The sequence below is a fragment of the Salarias fasciatus genome, chromosome 14 (assembly GCF_902148845.1).
Source record: "Salarias fasciatus chromosome 14, fSalaFa1.1, whole genome shotgun sequence".
Taxonomy (NCBI): domain Eukaryota; kingdom Metazoa; phylum Chordata; class Actinopteri; order Blenniiformes; family Blenniidae; genus Salarias; species Salarias fasciatus.
This window is the reverse complement of record NC_043758.1, coordinates 23,881,929-23,906,288: the sequence shown is the minus strand read 5'-3', so window position 1 is coordinate 23,906,288 and position 24,360 is coordinate 23,881,929. Positions and strand designations below refer to the sequence as shown.

The following is a 24,360-nucleotide window of genomic DNA, read 5'->3' as shown; positions in this document are numbered from 1 at the left end:
CTGGAAAACAGCCTTTTCCGGTTTGTCTCGCCAGAAAATAACAACTTTAAAAGGCTTTAAAAGCACGAAAGTTGATCTAATATTGAGTTGATCTCGTACCGCCACTTTCACCGTAACTCCTGTTAATCTGTTTCATCTTCCTTCCGTTCTCTTTCCGCTCACACACACTAACAGACTTTGTAAAGAGTGAAGCTCCTGCAGATGTCCTGCACGCTGGTGTCCCCCTCGGGGGTCCGGGTCTCTCTGGAGGACGGCCGAGCTGTGATTCTGGGCCGGGGGCCCGAGACCTGTGTGGCCGATAAGAAATGCTCCAGACACCAGGGTGAGGCACATTTCAGATCTTTTTTAATTGTTCTGTGTTTTCTGATTGAATTGAGTTAAACGTGATTCTACTCACTATATACACCGAAATGGCATTGTGTTTCTTGTGTTTCTTGTGTTTCTGATTTAAATGCATTTAAAATCACATTTGTTTGACCAGTGCATACAGAAAAAGAAGAATTTCCAGTGATAGTGCCTGGGGGTTAATTTAATGGTTATTTTGATAACAAAACTGGCAATGAGTTGCAGCTCTTTGATTTTGTTATACACGCAGGTTGTGCAGACACAAATGTGCAACTGTGTGTGCATCATGACGTTTGCAACCCAACAAATTGTGCATTCCTGCTAATGAAATTAATACTCAGATTTGAGCATCACATCTTTTGAGACTCTTGCAGAATAAATGAAACTTTATTTCATTCACTTGTCAATCATTTTAAAGTAATGAGTTGCAAGTTATTGTCTGAAAGGTGAATTATGTTGTATTTCTCTTGGAATTTATTTAAATATCTTCTGAAATGGCTTTTCCTTCCCTAGAATAACTGGAAATAATATCTGTGGGGCAAAATCTTTTTTTTAACACTGTTTGTGTTTCTCTTAGTTAAGGTTGTAGCTTGTTTTGCCGACCAGGATGTGGTTGTTACTCAGGTATGGAAACAAACACCGATATCCACCCCGGTTATCTCCCATCATATAAACTCAAGAATGCTAAACGCTGCAGTCCAATGTTCACGTGTGTCTTCTCAGCTGGGTCCTAACCCCTCCTCCCTGGACGGTGAGGCGCTCAGCCGGGGCCAGTCCAGGAAACTCGCCCACGGTGGCACTCTGTACCTGGTGAACCAGAGCCACCCTTTTAAACTGAGCTTCTCCCTGAGCTCCAGCAGAGCCGCTGCCAGTCCTACACAGAGAGGGCTGAAAGCCACAGACAAAACAAAGGGAGGGAGGAACGGGGAAGCGAAAGGCGCACACTCCAGCCCGACACCCAAACGCAGCATAAAGGATTTCTTTTCTACTTCTCCAATGAAGGTAACTCTGTTGGCACAGTTTTGTTTTTGTTTTGTTTTTTTCATTTTAAACACAAAACTGGATCAAATTATTTTTAATATGTTTCACTTCCTTTTTCTTCAGCCCAAACGACGCCTGAACCCGAAGGAGGAGCAAAGTGTGGCAAAGCGCCAAAAAAGAGACGAGGAAGAGGAAGATGAGGAGGAGAAAGCGAACGAGGAGAAGCTGAAGCAGCTGCAGGAGTTTGCTGAGAAGTCGATGGCAGAGGAGAGGAACAGCAGCCAGTCTCCCTCTGCTTCCTCGTCGGGTGGGAAGGCGTGTCCTCAGAGCAGCTGGCAGCACATCGGGAACCTGCTGCTTTACACTGCTGCAGGGGTCAAAGGGAGCGACAAGGTGGGGCCTGTTGGAATGAAAGCTCTGATCTCAAACAACTCCATATCAATAAAGACTCAATAGCGCTTCTTTTATCAATGAAATCTGCTACAGTAGTTTTCTTCTAGGCTTCACTATTAAAATAAAGGCTTAATTACATAAAGATGCTCAGATACTGTAAAAATTACATGTTCTAATACAACACAGTATATCACATATTTATCTTTATGGCGAGTATTAATGTTCACAACATAGATATGACACAAAAAACTGACTGAACTGCATTAAATTGTCTTGTATGCATTCATGCTCTACACATTTTCACTTCATTTTCTGATTTTATCTGCATGATTACAAATGTTTCAGTAAATGTTAAGCCCATTTACATTTACTTTCATTTAATATGCACGGCTGTTTGTTTCTCTAACGTTTCTTGAGTGGTGGAACCGCACAGCTGATGTGTCCATGCTGTTTATACAGATTGCCGGGTTCGACATTGACGGCTGTATCATCACCACCAAGTCTGGCAAAGTGTTTCCAACAGCCCCGGATGACTGGAGGTGAAGCTGCACTCCTCAGCCGTTACTGTTTAACTGTTAGAAAAAGCTAAGAAGACTCATCTATTTTGACCTTGCTTTGGCTCGTCAGGATCCTTTACCCTGAGATTCAGCCCCGGCTGGCCAGCTTGCTCAAGAAAGGTTACAAGGTAATGAAGAACAAAACAAATATTTTTTTTTTTAGAAGTAGCAAGATAAAAGCCAGTTAAACGTGGATTTGTTCCTGCAGGTGGTGTTTTTCACCAACCAGATGGGGATCGCTAAAGGCAAACTGAGACCGGAGGTGTTCAAGTCCAAGGTGGAGGACATCCTGTCCACCCTGCAGCTCCCCGTTCAGGTCCGTCCAGCTCCTGCCGCCGGCCGACTGCCGTCTCTCATCTTTGCACTGAATGAACTCCTTTTCTGCTGTTGTCAGGTGTTTGTGGCGACCGGTCCCGGTATTTACAGAAAACCTGTGATGGGAATGTGGAATTACCTGTGTGAGAAGGTTAAAAGTCATTGGAAAAAACAGACACACACACACACACACCCAAATATTTTAAAATGCCACACCTTATTTTAACTCTGAGGGAAGAATTATATACTGTGTTCTAGCTTGTCTTTATTCACAGTAGAGTCTCTTTTGTGCATTATGTTTTCTTTTCAGGCCAATGATGGCGTGACTGTTGACAAAACCCAGAGTTTGTATGTGGGAGGTAAGAGATGGGTGCAGCTGTTACTGCTGTGGTAATAAGCCTGTAATTACACTGAACATCCAGCAAACAACTCATAATCTTCCACACTCTTTAAATGTGAAGGTGTCTTCAGCATGAATTTTGTTTTCTGAGAGAGGAAAAAAAAAATCTCATGTAAGTCAAAAAATGACTTGAATTTGAGGAAACGTCAACTGAGATTTATTGTTTATAATTCATTTGTACTCAGAGGGAGATTACCTTTCTCTGTGTAATATTTCCCCTCATCGCATTTATCCCCAACACTTAAAGCTGAAGCTTCACCAGTAGACCACAAAGCTCATCACATCTTTAAAATCTGAAGCTCACATCAGTAACTCTGAACAGCGGCTTTGAGGGCACGGCAGCACAATCTGATCCCAATTGTCTGCTACTTTCAATAAAACTGCACCTACCTGGACCATGTAATTAACACCCATGCTCTAAACTCACGCACATTTTGGCCTTAAACCAATAAATAAAGCTAAATTAGATTTTTTTTTTTTTTTTTTTTTCATTTCCTGTATTTTCAAATTGGAAGATATCGTTGTGAATGGCCGCCACACCTCAAGCATTTTTCATGGTCTTTCTTTTTTGGTTGTCTGGATAAAATAATTATCTTTATCATTATTATTCTAACTAAAATCTGCCCTCTGTGCTCAGACGCTGCAGGCAGACCAGAGAACTGGGCTCCTGGGAAGAAAAAGAAGGATTTCTCCTGCAGCGACCGGCTGGTAACAGAGACATAAATAAAACATGTCTTTACTCTGATGCTTCTCACTGATACTGAATGAAACCGTCTCATAAAACTTGTTGTAGTTTGCTCTGAATATCGGACTGCAGTTCCACACCCCAGAGGAGTATTTCTTGGGCTGGAAGAGCGCCCCCTACAGGCTGCCAGAGTTTGATCCTGTGAGTACGATGCCTTAATAACAAGTGTGTGAGTGTTACGTTGCTTTTGTGAGCAGTGTGTGGTTTGAGTTTTCCTCTCTTTCATCAGAAAAAGCTGGACTCAAACGCCAGACTGTACGACCCGCCGTCCGCCTCTCTCACCTCCGACAAGACGGAAGTCATTGTCGCCGTGGGTTTCCCAGCAGGTGAGGATTCCGGCTCACCGCTTCACGTTCCGTCTCCTTCACACCAACAGTTTCTCTTCATACTCAAACTGACTCTTTCGTCCGCAGCGGGTAAATCCTCCTTCTTCCACACCCACATCGTTCCAAAAGGCTACGTCTACGTCAACCGGGTGAGTCGATCTTTTATCTGCACGACATTTGGACACTCATGAGCCATAACATAATGACCAGGCACAGTACTGTGGAGGTTCTCCTCCTAATGCTGAAGCAGTTCCGACCTCTTGACCTTTCATTAGACAACACGTGGTGATTAGCTTCCTGTTTCTTTGGAACTTTTACAATTACAAAATACATTACTGGTAATATTCTGAAAATAACAGTTTTTGTAAGAAACTAGCACTGATTGAAAGCTTGTTTAGAACATTCAGTCAGAATTTTATCCAATTTGAAGATGTTTTTACTGTTATTATTTATAAAATATTCAGATACATAATAACAGTAAAAAAAAAAAGAAAATCATGTGTTGATTTTTTTTAATTTATACTGGCTTTAAAATGAAAAAAAAAACCTCTTTAAATAGCATGTAACACTTAAGGAGGAAAAACATTCAAATTAAATTCCTAACAATATTTGATGCAAATACATCCACAGAAGTAATAATGTGGAGCCTTCAGAAGATCAAATAATTCCTTAATTTGTGGAAATTTACTATCAGTGAGGCTGGATCACCAACTTTGTGATCAACATTCCCTTCTTTTCCATCTGTGTAACTATTTTTGATTAATCATATTTTCAGCCGTACGATTTTATTAGTTGTTGAAATAACGACGACTCAGCATTTATTGAAATGATGATTTGGGATTTGTTTTTTCACAGACTAACAGTTTTCTTTCTTGATTGGCCAAATGTGTTGACGTGCTGAGCCTGAACGCTCCACGGAGACTTCATTCAGCATTTTCTTTGCAAATGATGACTTTGCAATAACATCATGCAGACTGGATACGCAGTCTAGCTTCACAGCTGCGTAAAAGACGCTGAAATCCTCACACTGGTCGCATTTCCCTGTTTGTCACAACTGAACTTTTCGGACAAAAATATTCATTTGGTAGCTACTACATCCCTGTTCATTCACCTGTCATAATGTAATGGCTGATCAGTGTGTTTTTCCATTGCAGTTGACCTGTTTTTTGTTGTTTTTTAAAATAATTGCTATACTTGGATTGTATTCCGATAATGTGTGGAGTGAGTCATTTGATTGAATGGCAATTTAATTTTCTTCGTTAACTCATATATATATCTTTATTTCAGCTCCATTCCTGTCAGATGTTGTTCCTGATGCTAACAGGATGTGTGTTTGTTTTCTCAGGACACACTGGGTTCATGGCAGAAGTGCGTGTCGGCGTGTGAGAGCGCTCTGAAGGAGGGCCGCAGCGTCGCCGTGGATAACACCAACCCAGACAAAGAGTCTCGCAAACGGTGAAGCACAACTCTGAGTGTTTGTGCGTGTGTGTGCGTGTGTGTGTGTGCGCGAGCGGGTACATCAATGCATTATCTTATTATCTTTGAGTTATGTACATTTGAAGGGAGTGGCACACAGATGAATACATTTACATGGAGGGTGGAGGACTTCAGTCATTCTTTGAACTTCGATCTTACTTTAATTCTTTAGTCCACCTGGAGAGTCACTGGCTCTTTGAGCCTTAAATCAAATCCACAGTTGGGTTGTTTTTTTCTTAGTGACCTTTGCAGACATGACTTCCCTTCTTGCACTCCAGTCGGTTTTTCTTCTTTTGATCACGATTTCTTCCGAAAAATCAGAAGCAGTGGTGGATGGAAACATCCTCCTGTCCTTCGGATTTCTCCTGCACCCCGCCCAGTGTTTACAAACTGCAGGTCGTGCATGAAGCTGCTGTCAGTCCTGTTGTTTTTCGCACCATGTGACCAGCCGTCTGCGTCTCTCTCAGATACGTGGATGTGGCCAAAGCCGCGGGTGTGTCGTGTCGCTGCTTCCAGTTCTCAGCCTCCTTGGAGCAGGCCAAACACAACAACAGAGTAGGAGTCACACTGCTCCCATCTGATCCGGGATTTGTCTTCTATTTACTCATGAACGATTGTTCCTCTTTAGTTTCGTGAGATGGCTCTGTCAGACACCAAACACGCCAAAGTCAACGACATGGTTTTCCACAGCTACAAGTGAGTGAACACGCTCGCAGATCAGTGTTTTGTCTCAGAAAGTTTTAAATATTTTTACCAAACCTGATCAAAATGACATTTTTTTTTTAAGAAAAATAGTTTAAATTTGAACAATTTCCATTTTTAATGAAGTTTTCTGAAGTTAAATACAGTAAGAGCCAAAAAATATGTTCTCTATTTGGAGCTGGCATTTTAGTCTTTTTTAATGCATCAAAACGCAGCTCACTAATCCTGGGCCTTTGGCATATTTTCAGCTTTTCCTCCTCCTGGTGTAGATTTAATGCAGGTGCAGTCAGCTCAGTAGCTTTCACTGATCTCTCTTCTCTGGTCTAAGTGTTGTTTTAAGTCCACTATTCGTTCTATTCGTTCTGCTTTTCTCTGATGGGCTTTATGTTGGACGCCCCGGCTCTTATCTGTGTTCTCCACCTCGCTCCGTACAGGAAACACTTCGAGGCGCCGGCTCTCTCTGAAGGCTTCTCCGAGATCCTCCAGATCCACTTTGTTCCAAACTTCAAGGACAGCGCATCAGAAACTCTGTTCAGACAGTTCTCTGAGGGCTGACCGGATGAACCGGCTTTAGTGGAAGCCAACACCTTGTTTTATTGATCTGTCTGTTATTGAACTGTAAGAACAAAATGAGACTAGAGACGCATTTTCAGTACAGTGGTCAAAACAGTTAACGTTTTCTCATGAATGTCCAAGTTGTATTTTGATTCAGCGTGTTTGTTGAGTTTAGAGAATACCCCGTGTTTTTTTGTTTTTTTTAATTCACAATAAAGCTACTGAAACACGATTAAGTTTTTGGATGCTGTGAAATGAGACTGTGTCCTCTCAGTGGATGTCAGGCAGGAACTGGATCTCCTGACCAAGGTGCTGCTTCAGCCACGGCATTATCTTGAAGATGTCGATGTGAAAGTCTCGTGCGTCGGGAGGCGGCCTGTTGTTGCTGTACATTTTGGACCCTGATTTGGGGGCGCATGTGTCGGTGATTCCCCAGCTCACGACGCCCACCTGAGAAACGAGAGCAGATACAACAAAAAATGCCCAATGTGATTCAGATTTGACAAGGTAGATATGGGTTGAGGAAGTCCTCGAGTTTAGAGGAGGCCCTGCTCTGGCCTCGAGCTGAATAAACCTCTACGAAGGACTGATGTTCTGATGTGAGGAAATCAACTCTTTATAGCTTCTCCCCACGAGGTGGCAGCAGTGTCCCTAATACAACAACTCCAAATCCACCATCACAGTGGAAATCCATTTCTATTGTTGAACAAATCCTCCATTTACTCTTATAGCTATATAAATACTTTTTGAATCCAGTGAGCTATAAAACAATGTGAGTAACAGTAAGACCATATGTCAGGAATGTTAGGATCAACTTTTGCTCAGTGAAAGGAAGCACAGAAGTTGCAGTAAAAAAAGACAGCAGGAAACATATCCAGAGGATTTTGTAGAGCTGTAGTTATGAGATCCCCTGTACAAATTCCTCTGGGATATTTTGGGAAGAACAGAAAACCTACACAAGATGAGAACCCATGGAGGGCCCATCGATACCCATCATTGTTTCTGTCTACACTGGGCCTGGAGGGGAAAATGCTCTCCAGAAGAAACACATCGTGCAAAAAGAGCATCTGTAGAGGATAAAGAGACATTCTGACCTGGAAGTAGCGCAGTCTTTTTTGCAGAAACAGAGATCCTCCAGAATCACCTGGAAAAAAAAAAAAAAGACTTTTATGTGAATCCCACTTCAATCAAATCAGCCGTCAAGGCTTTTGGACAGTTCAGACCTTTGCAGGTGACGGCGTCCTGGTACCCAGCGGTGCCCCCGGAGCAGAGGAACCTGTCTGTTACATACTCATTCAGAGTTACATCAGTAGGATGATCAAGTGTTTGCCTGGCTTTCTCCACACACGCAGCCCTCTGCAAACACAGTGCAGCAGATCTGTTATTGACTATGTGCATGAAAGGAGCAACAGGCTCAACATAGGCAGCTCTCACCTGGTTGTCCAGGTGAATGTGTGTTGCTTTGCGTTCTTGTTTGTTGTGGATGAAAAAGGCAGGAGTCGTCTGGTGTCCTAGGAGCTCCTTTCCTGCTTATACAAATAATTTCACTCATTAGGAGCACCAATCTTTAGGGGTAGATTTTACTCCCTTGTCACACATTACACATATTCACACGGGTTGATGAATATACATGTGAATAATACTTAACGTGTAAAACAGACTCAACACAAACCATTGTTCGTGCTGTTCAAGGTAAACGTCACGTACTGTGCTCTTCACAGGTAGAGTTGATCTTCTTCATGGCTCGGGTGGCTGGTATGGTACACGGCAAGCAGATCGGTCTTGTATTTGACATTTCACACACACATGCACACATTCAAGTCAGATGCAGCAAAAAAAACTATACATATACAAAAAAACTATACACAACTATACATCCTATACATTAGCAAAAAGTACAGCTTCAACATCGTTACTCAAGTAAATGGAAGAAAGTATCATTTCTTTGCCTTCTGCCAAATGAGTTTGGATATTAGATATTTATGTTCGTATAATATTAGCAGAAAACACATAAAAGTCTTCTTGTACACCATGTTAGTTCTTCATTGCGTCCAGCCACTGATTTTGAGCAGCCACATAGGTTTTGATCCGTCCTACCTGGCTGACCTGGACAGTGGGATGCTCTCTTTCAACTGCACCAGAGCTACATCGTAGTCGTAAAACTCAGACACATTTCTGTGTTGCAGTGCGTAGGTGTTGTACTCGGGGTGCATGATCACTTTATTGACCTTCAATGAGCCATCACCTACGAGCCAAAAAGAAAAAAAAAAGTTATTTGACCAGGAAATGTACTAAAGTAAGCACAAGTAAATGCAGCCACTTGAGATCTTAGAGCTCCATCCTGCTTTATAAGACTATGAATGTGTGTGTGTGGCTTGATGGAAGGATTGACTGATTAACAAGCATCAATCTATGTTCTCATTAAAAGAACATGAAACCGTCTGTCTGCCTTTAGTGTTTTAAATCAATCTTCAGCTCCTCGGTATGTCCCTGCTTTAACACTAACCATATTCTATGGACACATCCTTTGCGACCCTGCCTGAGCTCACTTTGGCGAAGCAGTGAGCGGCCGTCAGCACCCAGTTCTGACTCACAATGGACCCGCGGCACTTCTTTTCAGGCCCCCATTCAGGCTAAAAGAAAAAAAAAGAGGTCATGTGTGAAAATCCCCTGTGAAATGTCAAAAAATGAAAACAAACAAAGAGGAAAAATCCCTCATTGTGTTCTCGGTGGGAGCGTGAAACTCTTACGGATTGCAGAGTCACGTGCCAGGGCTCAGTGTTGGCTTTCACGCCTTCCTTCCTCTCCTCTTCAGTGATACTCTCCTGAGCTATTCCACACATCGTCACACTCTCATCACCTGTGTGTAAAATACAAACAATAGAATGATGCCACAACAGTAACAAAAAAATTCCTAAAAAAAAAAAACCTGTGAAAAAAGTGTCACGTTTGTGTCCTGTCTGGTTCATATTGAAAAACAAAAAGTGACGATGGAGAGTTTTGGAGCAACCTCGAACTTACTGATTATGCTGTTGAACACATTTCCCAAAACCTCAAAGTTCTTCAAGACGAAGAAATGCTGCTCGTCACTTTTCTTGGATGCCAAAGCGTCTAACTCCGCTCTGTTTACATTTTCCCCAACACCAAAAACATAGACATCTGAAAAGACCCATACAAACACAAGAGTGAGAGCGCACACACACACACACACACACACACACACACATACACACACACACACACACACACACACACACACACACACAGACACACACACACACACACACACACACACACACACACACACACACACACACACACACACACACACACACACACACACTCTCCCACACTTTCCGTAAAAGTCCACTCAGACCGTATACCTCAAAACACTGATAAAATATTACACCATCTTGCTTGCTTCTTAATGTGGGCCAGTAATTTCAATAACACAGTAAAGCTCACTCAGAACAATAATACGTGCTGTTCATACTACTTTTCTTTTTTGACATCTTTACACGCTTGTTTTTCAGTGTGATTACCGAGCATGGTTTCGTGTGTGTGGTACTGGGCTGTGTGGTTGTAACCCAACAGTTTCCTGATCTGCCTGAGGGCGAGCAAAGGTTTGGACCCCGTGTTGGAGTAGCCTGCAGGAATTTAAAGCGTTGGAAGGGTCGTTATTGGGTGACACTGCTCAATAGTTAGCTTAACCCACTCCATACACAACGTTACCGTCTGTCTCGATGATGATGATGTTCTGAGTTTCATTAAAATGGTTTGTGTGTCTGTTTTGCTTGAAGATGCTCATCATCTCCAGGACACGGTATAAGGCCTCGTAGAGGTTGGTGCCAGTTTTACGCCCGTGACCTGCCGGAGAAAAACCCTCGAGAAAATGAAAACTGATAAAATAGTGCTGAAGAAATTATATTTGCTGGATTGCATTGCAAAGCAATGATAAAAAGTCAAACAATTGTAGGTTGTAATTGAAGGATGAAAAAGCTGAATCTTACTCCGATAGTCGAATTCCGTCAGGTACCATAAGACGTCGTCGACGTTGCCACTTGTCTCCGTGTCTGTGATGTTCACGATGTCTCTAGTCTTGCTGGCAAATGACAACACATGGAAATTCATCTGTACGTCGTAGCTGTCAAGCTGGAGAAAAGAAGAAGAATGCATGTGTGTTTCACAGCTGCTGAAGGAGAAACACACAAATGAGCAGGTAAAAAATGATCACAGTTGTTGTGCCTTTCAAACAGTTTCTTCATTTCTGCTGTTTTTCACACTTGGTGCAAACCTTTCTAATCAAAGCAGCAGTTGCATTCCTTGATAATTCGAAGTCGTCCTTTTTGATGCTTCCTGACGTGTCCAGTAAAATGTAGACGTGCATGCGACCGACGTCTGCCACACGAAAGGCTCGACCAAAACTCTCGTCTTCACCTTGCACACATGAAAAATAGTTTTTGGGGTGCCTGTTGATTTCCAAGAATTAGATATGAATCCGTGTCAAAATTTTCATGCTGCGTATTTACTTTTCTTTTTGGCGTCAGGTGAGAGTACATCCATCACTCCGGCAAACGACCCTGCTATGGATGCAGCTACAGAGCTGGGGGAATCAAAGGTATTTGGGCCTTCAAAAAAAAAAAAAAAAGAATGAAAGAAAATAAAAAGCATTTATTGTAATAGCAGTTAGAGTGCAGTATAAAGGATGAAGCTTTTGCCACTTTTTTATGCATTAAAAAGTGGAGCTGGTTTGCAGTGTTGTTCAGTCTGCTTTCTGCGGTGGACGATGAGTTTTTTTCAGTAGGCTTTTAAATTGGTTCTTTCAGTTCACTGTTCAATTTCAACTCAGGTACCTGAAGCACCACAGGGGGACATCAACTTTTTCATGTTGATTATTACAGGTTATTTTTTTAATAACCTGAAGCACTTTCAAACATCAGCATTCTCTTACTTGTAACTACAGTGGTAAAACACACATGCAGACACCTTGGCAGCGTGGTGTTGAGCCACTCCACTCCCTGTTTTTCAGACAAATTCTCTCAGCCGAGCCCAACAGATCCAAACCGGTCTGACACCAGTAAGTCAACTTCTCTCCAAGGTGAAAATGACCAGCTGTCCTCTGCGCCCCTGGTGGAATCCCTGGATCATTGCAGTCATCAGCTGGATCTTAGAAACAGAAACCGAGAGTCACGTCACCACTGACCACCCGCGCAAACCTAATAAACACTTTAACGAGACAAATATGTTTGAGTTTTCTTCACCATGGTGGCTACAGACAGGAGTGTGTCCTGTCCATTCTCCGGAGAGAGTGCAGTTTCTCTGGGCTGACCCTTCCAGGGTGAACCCTTCCTGGCAGGAGAAGCTCTGAGTCATCCCGACGCGAAACCACTGGTCCCGGGGCCAGAACTCTCCATGATCCAGCTGGAGCTGAGCCGGACACAGCACGTCTGGAATTCAGCAGGGTGAAAGGTGTGGATGATGAAGATGGAAACCAGTGCCGATCACAACAGAATGAGCATTCAAAACTTTACCTTTGCATGTGGCTCGAGACACAAGCCGACCACTGGCCAGTCTCATGGGCGACCAGTCACCACTGGCCTCACACACTCTGTAGCTGACAGGGAATGGATATTGGCTCGGAGCACAGTGGTAGGTCAGTACGCTGCCCTGTAGCCCGCCCTGAGGAGGAAGCATGGTTAATCTAAGTGACGTGATGCTATCCAGTCAAACAGGATGGTTCACCGTCAATTGGTTTCCATTATAGTGCCAGATAAGCACACACACGCACACACAAACACAGTGACACCTGCAGTCAATTCAGAGATACTAAAGTGTGTCTTTTGAATAAGGGAGCAAATCTCACACACGCCAGAATCACTCACTGACACACAAGTGGGAAAACCTGAATACTCACAGAAAAGCAATGCCAGCAAAGCACAAAACGCCACACAGAGCAGTTTAACCAACAGGCTTAAAACAGGAACCAAGTGAGAAAACTGCACTGAACGCTGTGTCAGTTCTTAAAACTGAACACATCCTTCCTGAAATCACTTTGACACAAACGTGATAGACAAACCTTTTAATTTGCCTCCTGGAAAACAATACAAAGTGAAAATGTACAAGAACTCTATTCACCTGAGAGAAGGAGACACGTCCACCTTTGATGCTCTCTGCTACTGAGCAGTTGAGAGGCTGTGGATCCTCGTAGTCTCCATCTTCGTAGGTATAATCATAGTCCTGCAGGGAAGCTGCTTCACAATCTGTGTAAAAGTTTCCAGAGTAAAGACGTCACATCTTCTCACACACACACACTGAAATGCTCACACAGGCATTGTGGCATCAAACCAAAGAATTCGGATCCAGTCCAGTGCACATAAAGCTGAAATACTCACCCTCTCCCACTGAGAAAAAGAGTAAGATCCACAGTATTAGTGTGACGGGCATATTTAGATCCCTGCAGTAGATGTCCGGCTGTAAAACAAACCTTGACAAGATCGTCTCAACCTCAGATCAACCTGCTGCTGTTTTATTTGATGACCGATTACCCATTAACACAGGGGGAAGATTGAGCAATTTAGGACAGACCACACTTTCACTTTTGGCAGTGGCGTCTCTTCCTCTTGGGCTTTGCAAGGTCCACTACTTTTTGTGGGGTGACAAACTGAAAATACTATAACCCAAGACAGGGTTTGACGCTTTTTACACCAGAAATTCATGAGCCAGATTTAAGGAGCTCATGCAATTTCCAAATCCCACAATCGCTTTGGCACATTTTGCTCTTATTGACAAATTACAGCACTGCAGCTGCTTTTGTAGTTGTTGTTTTTAATATCCAATCACCCAGATTTACCGCTGTGTGGTACAGTGATTGGCACTCATATGTTTTTGTGTTCTGGCTCAGCCACCTCACAAGTGTGTGTTTCAGTAAAGCTCTTTCAGAGCTTAAGAGATCGTTGTAAGGATTACGGAGATTTAGAAGGGACCCCCAGCTCCGAGCTGGCCCTCAGCACCCCCTCCCATTCCCTCCCCTGGGGGGGGGGCTCAGTCCTCTCAGCTGACTCGGCTTTGTGAAGGAGGGTCTAAAACTCTTTTGTAGCTACTTTCACAAAACTAGTGAAATGTACCTCAATGCTTCTTGAGCTGAACTCCACAAAGAACAGCAACAAACATGGATATTTTGGTGACATATCTGAGACTTATTTCATCTTAAAACATTTTTTTTTTTTAAAGTTTATGTTTCTGTCTGGATTGTGTGGCCAGGTTCAGAGGATTTTACAGCCACAGAGGGAAAATAGTGAACAATTATGAGAAAACTCAGGAGAACAGGTTTTGAACTGCCCACCGGACGCACAGCATCATTCAAGACATCATCCTGGATGTTTTTATCACACCGCGGGGCCCTTTGAGAAGAGGAGTGCTGTCCAGAGTCTCTTTCATGAGCGAGAAGAAAGCAGGCTAAGGATGTCTGACCTCAGCCAAGTGGCTGTGTACTCAGACTCTTCAGATATTTATAAGGTGAGATGAACCGTTAAAAGCTCAGTTTTACTTCTTCATGTGTACTCATGTCTTAAGAGAGGGCCTGGCTCTCTGGAAGACTTATTACACTGTTTACAGTGCTTTAGGCACCTTGATGCCAACTCTGTCTCTTGGATCGATTTAGATCAGTTGATATAATTCATATTTCACCATCTTAGTTTTTGTTTTAAATCTAATTTTTGTCCCTTCATAGCAAAATGATGGGATTACCACAGTGTGCTCTGTCTGCAGCCAAATCTGCACCAAAGTGACCCCAGTCCGCGATAAATGAAGCTGATGAAAGGTGGTTGAACTGAACAGTATTTAAACTTTTTTACATATGAACCCAAAATTACTCATGCACTGGTGAAGTTATTCCTAATTGCGCCTCATAGTGTGTGGCTGGAGTTGGAATCTTGCCTTGGGCCTTTGTATTTGGCATTTGTGTGTTCTGCCTGTGCGGATTTTCACTGCGCACGTGAGCTTACTCCAGTAACAACAAGACATAATTCTTAGATTAAGTTGATGAATAAATCTTTATGGTCTTTAGTAGCGTTTTTCTTTCAGCAATGTCAATTGCTCAATCACTCCTCACTAAAATAAAGCCGGACTAAAAAGTGCAGAGTAACATAATTATTATAAATTATCAGTTTCTACATAATTAAAATCTGAATGTCTCACAACTCTTGTGTGGGGTATGTTGTAGAAACCTCTTTGGCAAAGCATCCACAGCCAGCATCAGTCAGTAACTTTCATCAAAGCCTTACTCAGCGGTGAAAAATTCTGCTCATTTTTCCAAAGATTCCTTTCAGTCACATGGCTTGAACAAGCCATAATTGAGATTTGTTGAAAGAAAGGGAATTATCTGAATCTATTAACCTCTACAGAATCTTACCACATTGTGTATTTGTGTTATTCTGGGCATTTTTAATTGCAGCTGCAAGTTTACATCTATAAAGGAAGCTCTAAAGGCTCTAAAACACACTGTCAGCACAAAACAGATTAATGCAATTGGTACAGTGAGGATATCCTTCAGGGTCAGAATAAAGATCAACTATTTTAAAAGGTGAAGCTGGAGACAAAACAATAAATAAAGTTAGCAAACCGACTCTACAACACCTGTTACACATCAAAACTTTTGTAAAATGCCACCTTTCATAGAAAAATATCTCAATAAAGAACTATTTTATTGAATGGGTAAATGTGTTTCATTTCCTATGAAATTTCATTTCAAGTTTTCATTTAGTTCCACAAAAAGATCGACTGATTTAAATCAGTGCTTCAGAGGGTAATGAGAAATTTCAAACAGTTAATAAACGATGGGTTTTTGCTTTCCACAGAATGTTTTCTGCAACCCTGCCTTTGAGCTGGAGGGGGAGAGAGAGGAGAGGGTGGAGGGATTCAGGACTTCCTCTTCCACCCCTGAACCAATCAAACCACCTGGTGAGTCGGCCAATCAGCTCCCTGCTTTCTGTGACCAAACTGTCACTCGTTCAACTCAGGGCTACAAATTCAATATTGTTCTCTGTGCACAGGGAGATGAGCATCATTGTTCATCGTGCACTAACAAAAGAAATGTCTGTGTGGAGTTTGCATGTTCTCTCTGTGTCTTGGTCTCTTTTTCTTTTGGGACTCAAACTTCACCCAAAAGTCCAAAGACAAGCCTGTTGGATCAAGTGACTCTAAACTAGCCGTTCAAAGACAGACAGTTACACACACTCTCATTCATTGCTGGTACCACAAGAATACCCATCTTCATGTAGGGAGAATGTGAAAACGACACACAGACTTTTCTTTTCAAACACTTTTTCAAAATAGTTCCATCACTGTCATTTCATAAAATTTTCCTCAACACACATACATCTTGTTCTGCCGCATGGGCGTGAGATAATGTGTGCGTTCATGTTTGTGTCCTTTGATTCAGGCTTCGGCCGGGGTCTCTTTGGGGTCTTTTTAATGCGTCTGCGAGGTCCTGGTTCTGGTTGGGGGTTGGTGGTGGTCTCTGCTGCTGCGCTGCTCCTGTTAGCAGCCATTGCTCTGGCACTGGCCCTCATCCTGACACGTGAGTCCAAGCAGCACCTCCACATTGTGGTGAAAAGGGATCTGACGAGAGCTGCAGTCAAAAAGTGCCGTGGCTGTACTGATCAGCTGGAATAATCTCATCGGACAGAGAGGAGTTTGTCATTTGTCACTGTGTTTTGGTTGTGATTCAGAAATAAAAGGACAGGCTGTGGAGGATAATTTGCTGCCTACTGGTACTCCAGAGCTGCAGGGAGCAGGAGGTGAAGCCCCCGCTGTTTTACCCACAATCCCTACCAACAGCAGTCGAGGGGGTGGTACTGCAGCCCCTCGGCCTGTGAGGATCCCTCCCTCTGAAACAAGTAGGTTCATCCTCACCCAGGAGAATAATTGTCTCGCTGTATCATCTTTTTTTCCCACCGACCTGACTATAAATCTTCCTCCTCTGCCTATCAGCTTGTGGCGGTGTCCTTACCGACTCTGAAGGAACGTTCAGTTCTCCAAACCATCCCGGCTCTTATCCCCCCAACTCACTGTGTGTGTGGGTGATCCGGGTAACTCCCCCCTCCTTGGTCCAGATTCGCATCTCCTCCCTGACTGTGGAGGGGCCGTCTCCGTGCCTGTTTGACTGGCTGGAGGTGCAGGAGCACGTCGATCAGAACACTGCCATCACCAGGTTGGTTCGTATCTTCAAACACCTTTGTCCAATCAACTTGTCACTCATCCACACCTCATACATAAAAACTCTCACTACCCTAAAACAGCTGATAGATGGCGCCACAGAGCTTTACATTGCTAGAAAGCGACTCTGTATCCCAGGCCTCTTGATACACTTCATTGTATGGGAACACTTTAACCTCTACTTACTTACATTCTTCATAAGTGTTGCAACATGACAAATGAATTTCTAGGAAAAAAAAAAAAAAAGAGTTACATAACTCCTGCTCTGGATCCTTTGAAGAATTCATCGTCAGACTCAAAGTTCAATCCAAGGCTGGGCCGAGGAGGAAGAGATTAGTTTGGATATCCCTCTCTCCTGCAGGTTCTGTGGGAATGTGGCTCCACCAACAATCAACACAAACAGCAGCACAGTGTGGGTCACTTTCCACTCCGATGGAAGCATCGCAGGCAACGGTTTCTCGGCACAGTACAGGGCCGTCGCGCCCGGACACAGTCAGTGGAGTCTACCTCCAGAGGCAGATCGCACATTCAAGTCAACTTTGCGGCGCAATGACTGGATCTTCTGTTTTCTCAGAGAGCTGCTCCAGAGAGGAGTTCATTTGTGACGGCGGCCGTTGTCTGCTGCCGGCCTCAGTGTGTGACGGCCACCCAAACTGTCACGACCAGGCAGACGAGGCAAACTGCAGCCACAAACACAGGGGTGAGAGGAAGTGAGGCTTGACTGTCCATCAACAAGGCTAAAAACTTATTCCTTCTCCGCCGCTGTTTCACAGAATGCGGTGGGAAGAAAGTCGGGCCTTATGGTTATGTGGAAAGTCCAAACCACCCCAGGCCTTATCCTCACCAGCAGGTACACTCAAATCTCACATCACACTGGGTGAAAAATGCAGCTTCCTGTTTCTCGTTAAACCACCCAGTGGCTCCAGTCCAAGAGTGACACCTATGCGTGTATGTTTCAGTTGTGCATATGGCAGATATCTGTTGAGGAGGGTCACATCATCACCCTGAGCTTCAGGAACTTCAGCCTGGAAACTCAGGACGTGTGTGAGTTTGACTACGTGGAGGTGCATGACAGCGTCAGCACCGGAGCTGGGAGAGTGCTCGGACGGTGAGACCAGCCTCACTCCTAAAGCAGAAATGTGTCTTTAATCTGAGCCTCTCATGGTGCTCTGAAACACATTTTTGTTTTGTGTCTTTGTCTCAGGTTTTGTGGCACCACCTTCCCACCGGACCTGACCTCCTCTGGACCCCACATGACTGTGGTGTTTGTGGCGGATGAGGGCGTGGCCGACAGCGGCTTCAACGCAACGTACCAGGCTGTATCTGTGCTGGGTCGTGAGTTAAAACGCTCATCTAGAAGTTTGTGTTTCTTGAACTCTTTTTGGTGTCCTCTCCAGTAAGACAGTTTATTTTAGCCATTGTAAACATCTGTTTTCTTATCTTTGCTGCCTTTTTCCTGTATGACCTACATTTACCTTTCACAATGTTTTTATATTCAGTGTTCCAGATTCCTTGAAACTCCCTTTTTTTTTTGTTTTTTTTGTAGGGACGTGTGGTCCCAACCAGTTCACCTGCACTACAGGTGAGTGTCTTCAGCGCCAGTGGCTGTGTGACGGATGGAACGACTGCCCTGACGGCGCAGATGAGGAGGGATGTGGCAACTCCACCTACCCTCCCTTCAGTGAGTCGTGTTATCTCTGACCTGGATCGCAGCGTTTTTTGTTGTAGACACTGAAAAGAGGGAGTGGGATGAAAGCAACTGCCAGCTCACAGAGAATTATCACAGCCACGCAGCAAATTTACTCATGTGCGGGTTACAGTATGATCCACATTAGTAAAAGTTGAACGAACCTCGATCAAATATGTGATTCTTATTAAACCTATATTTTCATAGCTTATCCATTTAACAGCTATGCAGCAGTCATGAGTTGGGAGAGAAGTAATAAAATGCTTGAAGAGTAACCAGTTCACAGAGCAGTTAACACCATTTTAGAGGTGCATCACACATGGAAGTCACCCGTGAACACAACTTCGAAACATCTCTGTCGTCTCTGAGCCCAACCGCTTCAATAGTCAGTGGAAAAACATGAAACTGTTCTGTGGTCAGATGAATCAATCAGGGTACAATTCACTGTGAAAAAAAGAAAAAACTGCATCTCTGAAACCTGGAGTTGATGTTCGTGCTTCTGGTGTGGGCAGATTTCACATCTCTTTCAGGGAAGGATTTCAATAAATCTGGACAATACTGGGCCGCTCTCCTTCCATCACAGCAGCAGTGTTACAGGAGAAGAAGCCTGAACCCTTCAAAAATGGAAAAGCATTGAAATATATCAAAGGAGAAATGTTATACAATGATGACCCACTAACAGTCATTTTATTTTAAAAGAATCAATTCAAAAGATACGCAAATTTAGTTATTTGTTCTATTCTTCCCAATCATATCAGAATTGGGGACATAAATGGCTGAATGTGATTTCAAAGTGGATTTAAGAGACATGGCTTTCAAATTTTCAGTTTTTTCTCTCTTCACTTCCAACATGAAACCAGCTTCGTCGTGTGAGCTCATAGAGGTGGAGATGTGTCAGGGTCTCAGCTACAACCTCACCTCGTTCCCCAACATCTGGCTGTCCATCTCTGACCAGAGAGAAGCAGCCACACTGCTGCGGCAGTATCGGGTATCTGGATTAAAAATTTAAAATCGACAAAAATATCGGCGATCACACCAGGTTTGTTTTAACTGCACACGGTGCTCTGCTGTTTTGTCATCAAGGTGCTGATGGAGCTGGCGTGCTTCGAGCCGCTGCAGAGGCTGGTTTGCGGGATGTTCCTGCCCCAGTGCAGCGCTCAGGGCGGCGTCCTGCAGCCCTGCCGCTCGGTCTGCTCCTCGGCCGAGCGCCAGTGCAGCCAAGCCCTGGATCTCTTCTCCTTCAGCTGGCCCTTCAACTGCCACCTCCTGCCAGACTCTCAGGACCCCATGGAGTGCTCGCTGCCGTGAAGCGCCGCAGTGACGATGCAGAACAGATACCGTCACAGTGTCAGTCACACATTTTTTAACATGGAGTGTGTGTGTGAGGACTGTAACGCCTGCGTCTTTTATTAACTGAAGTCATGAAGGATCTCCCCGCTGTTTGTGCTGATGGATTTAATGACTTGTACATACTGTTCTACTTCGGTTGCACGTTTGCTGGATGCAACTTGCAATGCCACGATAAACCGGAACAATCCTGTTTATTTTTCCCAAGGAATTCAAAGTGAAGTGGAAAGCAGCAGTAAGCAAGGAGGAATTTCTAAAACTTTCTTGGTCAGTTCCTTTGTTTCGCGCTTTGTGGTCAATCATGTGTATATAAAATGAATAAAATGAGAGTATGTTCAAAACAAATTTATTTGCATTGTTCTTCAATGCACCACTTAATCTTGATGTGCTCCCATCATTTCAGATTTGTTCTTGTGTGAACTGGCACAGAAGGCCTGAACCACACTTTAAATCACGTCACTCAGCTCATATGAGCAAATGTAACAGACAGAATGAAAAAGAAAACATTCTGCATTGCTGGCAGGGAAAAATCTCAAATATATTTACAGATTTGTGATTGTAAAAATTAAATATGTGCCTAAAAGAGAATCAAACATCACTGCCATTCAAATGCCATTCTTTTTCACATTTGATGGCTGAATGAAATCAAACCTTCTGAAATCTCTCTTATGACAGTAACATCAGTGAAGTTGTAGCTGAATACCTACAGAGTGAGGTCCAAAAAGTTCACATTATTAAAGGTTTCTTCTCTCTTTCAAACACAGAAACAGAAGTACTGTTCTTTCCTGAATGAGAGGTTGAAATCATTTTGTATTCAGCCTTGTTTCCTGATTTTGCTACTAAAAACTGACTGCATATTTATTGTGATATTACCGAGTGTGTGACTGATGTGCTACCGGGGGACAATGACTTTCAGGGTCTGCTCCAGGGCAACCGCCGTCAGGCCCCACACCCGATGCTTCCCATTGGGAAACACTGGAAGTGTGTATGCGTACTTGCTCCCGACGCGGAAGTGTGTGTAGCCGCGGTTCTTGGGGTTGCACAGGTGGGATAAAGATATGGTGAAGATCTCTTCCACCTGAAATTAAATCAAACACAGACAAATGGGGTGTTTAGTCAATAACCATCACAAGACACAGAAAGAAAGAAAAGCTGTTAATTTCACTTCATTAGCACACATGAAATTCAGCTACAGCAGGACATTTGCAGCAAAAGCAATATTCAAATAAGCATTGTTATCCTGGTGATGAATAAAGAGGTGCATCAAACAGCCCAGGACTCAATAAATGTTCCAAACGGCAGTAACAAGCTGCCACTTTTAAGTAAATATACTGGAAAATGTGAGATGACCGTACCTCCCCAGGGTTTGGTTTGAAAGTCAGCTCCTCCAGAGGACCGAGGTTCGCCAACACCGGAGCGACCATCATCCCTGTCTGAAGGCACACGTGACGAAAGCAACAGTTTCACAATCCGACATGCATTCATCGTGGAATATATTTACATCTACAAATGCTTGTAAATGTGAGAACGTTCCATCTCAAATTCCTGATCAAACTGAGCAAGTGTGGAAATTCCATCATGGTAGGTTTTTAAGTCCATAAAAAAAAAAAAAAAAAACTTTGATATTCGCTGTGTAAGTTTTAGTCACATTAGCTACTGTAACTAATGACAGGAAAACTAGTACACGATTTGGTCAAAAATCTATTACTATCAAATAGCTTCTACAATAGTGACGCTCAATTAATTTGACCTTATTTTTAATTCTAAAAGTGACACTTGGCTCGGCCTCACAACACCTCAACTTTATTCATCTTATGTTACATAAAAAAAAACCCAAAGTAAACAATGAAAACCAGATTGAACAGAGGATATGACTACGCAAAGGAACAGACATGGTCAGTGTCAAATAATGGTCAGTTTGGTCAATATAAGAGAGCAATTCTATTAACTTTGCAGCAGGTGTAACGTCTAAAAAAGCACATGTCAACGAGGCAACTGAGGTTATTTTGAATAACAGATGTGTAAACATTTCAGGACTTTATATGAAAGTCTGATTTAAATTTTAAAAAAAATTAATAACAAAAAGGACCCCACTCACCACATCCCTGAGAGGTTTCAAGACACCCCAGACTTGCTCTGCTGCCACTGTAACACCCAGCTCCTCCTTGGCTTCACGCAGTGCTGTGGTGACGACATCTCGATCTGATGGATCGCTCTTTCCTCCAGCAAAGCTACGCAATAGAATAAAAAGGAAAAACACTCATCAATCTAAATAATTTTAATAACACTGCATCTAACACCTGCCTCCGCACTAACCTGACATCTCCTTTGTGCCTGCCCTTCAATGTGCTGGAGCGCAGTGTGAAGAGAAAGGCAGGCTCACCCTCAACAGAGCAGAGAGAGGCCAGGACAGATGCCCACCGTGCTCGATTTTTTCCTTGGCCCAGATTTACTTCCTTGCTGCCTTTTTCCATTTGGTACAATTTCAAGTTGGGCTCCAGGATCTGTCGACATCTGTCTTCATTGACTGGGGAAAGGCAGTCTCTCCAAGTGTTTTCCATACGAGGAGCAACCTGATGTGCAGCTCTGGACTGGCGGAGCAAGGGGAGCTGTGATTTACTGTGAAGATTTGAAATCCACGGGGTATGAGTTGACAAGCAGACAGGTCTAACAAAGTGCTGCATGTGATGTAAATAGGTCTTACTGAGTGAAGGCTGGCAAAAGTCCCAAAATCTCCTCCTGCTTCCAAGGCCAGTCACATTGAATAAACAGTCCAAATATGTGCTCACAAGGTCAGAGGCTTGTTTGGTTTTAGCAGCAGCAGAATCCTGAGGATGGTGAGGATGCTTCAGTGGGTTGGCTTTGGACAGTATGCTTTGAGATGAATTCTCTGTTGGATGATATTTATCACAGTCCGAGATGGAAGAAGATATCTGTATAAAACTGCGAACAGTCCTTGCTGACACATTGTGGTCTTTGCCACTGCCATCCATTTCTTCATATCTCCTTTCTTTCAAATTTCTCACTCCCAGCCATCCAGCAGCAGTATGTTCGGAGAGAGCAGAAAGGTGCTGCAATGGTCTCATGCGACAAGACCAGGCGAGGATCTGAGTGTGCCTAAACATTCTGTAAAACAGAGAGAAACACACAGAGATGGTTTTGTATGAAGTGATCACACAACTGGACGAGACTGGATTAAAATGACCCAGTCTCTGCCTGCAGATGAGGAGGGATGTAATCAAGTGTAGCTTCAAGCTCTAAACATGTTGGGAAATCATATTCAACAGCTAGGGGAGCCAAAAATTAACACAATCATGAGCAGAGATAAATTTCAATTTGGCTTAAAGTTTATCAGTTCAATCAAGACTTGCTATTGTTTGTTAGCTGGGCTGTGTTTAGTCAATTTCAGCATCGACACCAATGTGATAACATGTCCAGACTTGAACACAGAGTTAAAACAACGCCATCCTGGTGTGCTAGATCAAGATATTTATTCATTTGCAACAGCGAGTTCAACAAGTCAACACATGCTAACTCACAGCGGCTCGCATGCTAAGCTAGCATAAACAAAGCGACAAGCTAATGTCACCCGCTTCGCGAAGCTAAACTTAGAATTTGACACTCGGTAAGAAGCACACATGGTCCACACTACAACAGAGAACTTGTCGGGCCACATAATTTCCAGGGAAAGTGTAGTTTGAAAGCGAACAGCGCTCACCTTGAAAGTTGCCATACAGCCGCAGCTGGACTCTCACTCTGCTAGCCGGCTGCCAGTAGTCAACATGGCGCCGAGTAGCTTCAAGCGCGTCACTGTTGCCCTCACTGCGTCGTGACGCCATGCAATTTCACAACTCCTACCTTTATTTGTTTCCAAAGAAGCTGAAGGTCTAGCGTAGCATGAGCCAGGGTGCATAACTCTGCAATGATATCACAGGGAATGTACGCAAACGTCAACTTTACTAAGGTCACAGTCTTCAGAGTTGGTAAACCAGTCTGTCCGGGTATTACCATGCACCAAAAAAGGACTGATACTTCCCTTTAAAATGACAAAACCAAATGTTTTATGCAGATTTGAACTTTAATATGCCTAAACTTGCCCAATGTTAAATGTTATACCAGGTAGCTTTCTAAGGAGTTAGTATTCAAAATCAGATTGTTTAATTTACTTACAATTCTCCAAAGAAATATTGGACTGAGAAACACCAGTGACACAATCAGAACAGACTACTCACCTCACCTGCTCAACCAGCTGTTTAACCAGCTCCACCCCACTTGAGCCTCAGTTTTTAAGAAGCATATGACTCAACTGAACAGGC

General features: G+C 43.3%; 4 protein-coding genes across 6 annotated transcripts; 2 read left to right on the top strand and 2 right to left on the bottom strand.

Moving 5' to 3' along the window:
- The first annotated feature begins 13 nt into the window (after nt 1-13).
- On the top strand, nt 14-7,027 carry pnkp (polynucleotide kinase 3'-phosphatase). The gene is made up of 17 exons (XM_030108160.1): nt 14-322; nt 923-969; nt 1,069-1,347; nt 1,450-1,719; nt 2,179-2,258; nt 2,347-2,404; nt 2,485-2,592; nt 2,671-2,742; nt 2,902-2,950; nt 3,629-3,699; nt 3,785-3,877; nt 3,966-4,062; nt 4,150-4,211; nt 5,408-5,517; nt 6,006-6,093; nt 6,167-6,234; nt 6,675-7,027. Exons 1-17 carry the CDS (start codon nt 202-204, stop codon nt 6,793-6,795), a joined length of 1,794 nt encoding a protein of 597 aa, XP_029964020.1. The 5' UTR covers nt 14-201; the 3' UTR covers nt 6,796-7,027.
- Nucleotides 6,965-13,326, bottom strand: LOC115400347 (complement C2). The gene is made up of 19 exons (XM_030108159.1): nt 13,188-13,326; nt 12,931-13,055; nt 12,327-12,474; nt 12,057-12,242; nt 11,782-11,961; nt 11,325-11,423; nt 11,090-11,232; nt 10,806-10,947; nt 10,528-10,662; nt 10,338-10,442; nt 9,817-9,954; nt 9,546-9,655; nt 9,302-9,428; nt 8,893-9,040; nt 8,503-8,576; nt 8,230-8,321; nt 8,019-8,151; nt 7,890-7,939; nt 6,965-7,245 (listed from the first exon to the last, which is right to left on the bottom strand). Exons 1-19 carry the CDS (start codon nt 13,237-13,239, stop codon nt 7,066-7,068), a joined length of 2,367 nt encoding a protein of 788 aa, XP_029964019.1. The 5' UTR covers nt 13,240-13,326; the 3' UTR covers nt 6,965-7,065.
- On the bottom strand, nt 10,391-24,265 carry nudt8 (nudix hydrolase 8). Of its 3 annotated transcripts, none has more exons than XR_003932791.1 (6): nt 23,763-24,265; nt 22,361-23,170; nt 22,143-22,275; nt 21,400-21,477; nt 20,419-21,122; nt 10,391-10,402 (listed from the first exon to the last, which is right to left on the bottom strand). XR_003932791.1 is itself a non-coding variant. In XM_030108162.1 (6 exons), the coding sequence occupies exons 3-6, from the start codon at nt 22,603-22,605 to the stop codon at nt 20,937-20,939; spliced, it is 642 nt and encodes a 213-aa protein (XP_029964022.1). In that variant the 5' UTR covers nt 22,606-22,663; nt 22,749-23,170; nt 23,763-24,265; the 3' UTR covers nt 20,344-20,936. The 3 variants fall into 3 exon arrangements, 2 of the variants coding, with proteins under 2 accessions (XP_029964022.1, XP_029964021.1); XM_030108162.1 differs by lacking the exon at nt 10,391-10,402 and having other exon boundaries at nt 20,344-21,122; nt 22,361-22,663; nt 22,749-23,170; XM_030108161.1 differs by lacking the exon at nt 10,391-10,402 and having other exon boundaries at nt 20,344-21,122.
- On the top strand, nt 14,204-20,053 carry mfrp (membrane frizzled-related protein). The gene is made up of 13 exons (XM_030107676.1): nt 14,204-14,310; nt 15,651-15,753; nt 16,235-16,372; nt 16,524-16,691; nt 16,786-17,005; nt 17,372-17,502; nt 17,585-17,710; nt 17,784-17,860; nt 17,970-18,118; nt 18,215-18,345; nt 18,557-18,691; nt 19,558-19,685; nt 19,781-20,053. Exons 1-13 carry the CDS (start codon nt 14,257-14,259, stop codon nt 20,003-20,005), a joined length of 1,785 nt encoding a protein of 594 aa, XP_029963536.1. The 5' UTR covers nt 14,204-14,256; the 3' UTR covers nt 20,006-20,053.
- Nucleotides 24,266-24,360: the final 95 nt, after the last annotated feature.

Bases quoted from the DNA above. Each gene is read 5' to 3' on its own strand.
- pnkp (XM_030108160.1), top strand. From the start codon at position 202: ATGTCCTGCACGCTGGTGTCCCCCTCGGGGGTCCGGGTCTCTCTGGAG. The intron at 323-922 runs GTGAGGCACATT...TGTTTCTCTTAG, and splicing joins GAAATGCTCCAGACACCAGG to TTAAGGTTGTAGCTTGTTTT. The intron at 4,063-4,149 runs GTGAGGATTCCG...TTTCGTCCGCAG, and splicing joins CGCCGTGGGTTTCCCAGCAG to CGGGTAAATCCTCCTTCTTC.
- LOC115400347 (XM_030108159.1), bottom strand. From the start codon at position 13,239: ATGCCCGTCACACTAATACTGTGGATCTTACTCTTTTTCTCAGTGGGA. The intron at 13,056-13,187 runs GTGAGTATTTCA...ACTTTTACACAG, and splicing joins CTTTTTCTCAGTGGGAGAGG to ATTGTGAAGCAGCTTCCCTG. The intron at 7,246-7,889 runs GTCAGAATGTCT...CTCGTTTCTCAG, and splicing joins AAAGACTGCGCTACTTCCAG to GTGGGCGTCGTGAGCTGGGG.
- mfrp (XM_030107676.1), top strand. From the start codon at position 14,257: ATGTCTGACCTCAGCCAAGTGGCTGTGTACTCAGACTCTTCAGATATT. The intron at 17,503-17,584 runs GTCAGTGGAGTC...CTGTTTTCTCAG, and splicing joins GGCCGTCGCGCCCGGACACA to AGAGCTGCTCCAGAGAGGAG. The intron at 19,686-19,780 runs GTATCTGGATTA...TTTGTCATCAAG, and splicing joins CACTGCTGCGGCAGTATCGG to GTGCTGATGGAGCTGGCGTG.
- nudt8 (XM_030108161.1), bottom strand. From the start codon at position 23,169: ATGTTTAGGCACACTCAGATCCTCGCCTGGTCTTGTCGCATGAGACCA. The intron at 22,276-22,360 runs GTTAGTGCGGAG...TCTATTGCGTAG, and splicing joins AGGCACAAAGGAGATGTCAG to CTTTGCTGGAGGAAAGAGCG. The intron at 21,478-22,142 runs GTGAGTGGGGTC...GTGTGCCTTCAG, and splicing joins TGAAACCTCTCAGGGATGTG to ACAGGGATGATGGTCGCTCC.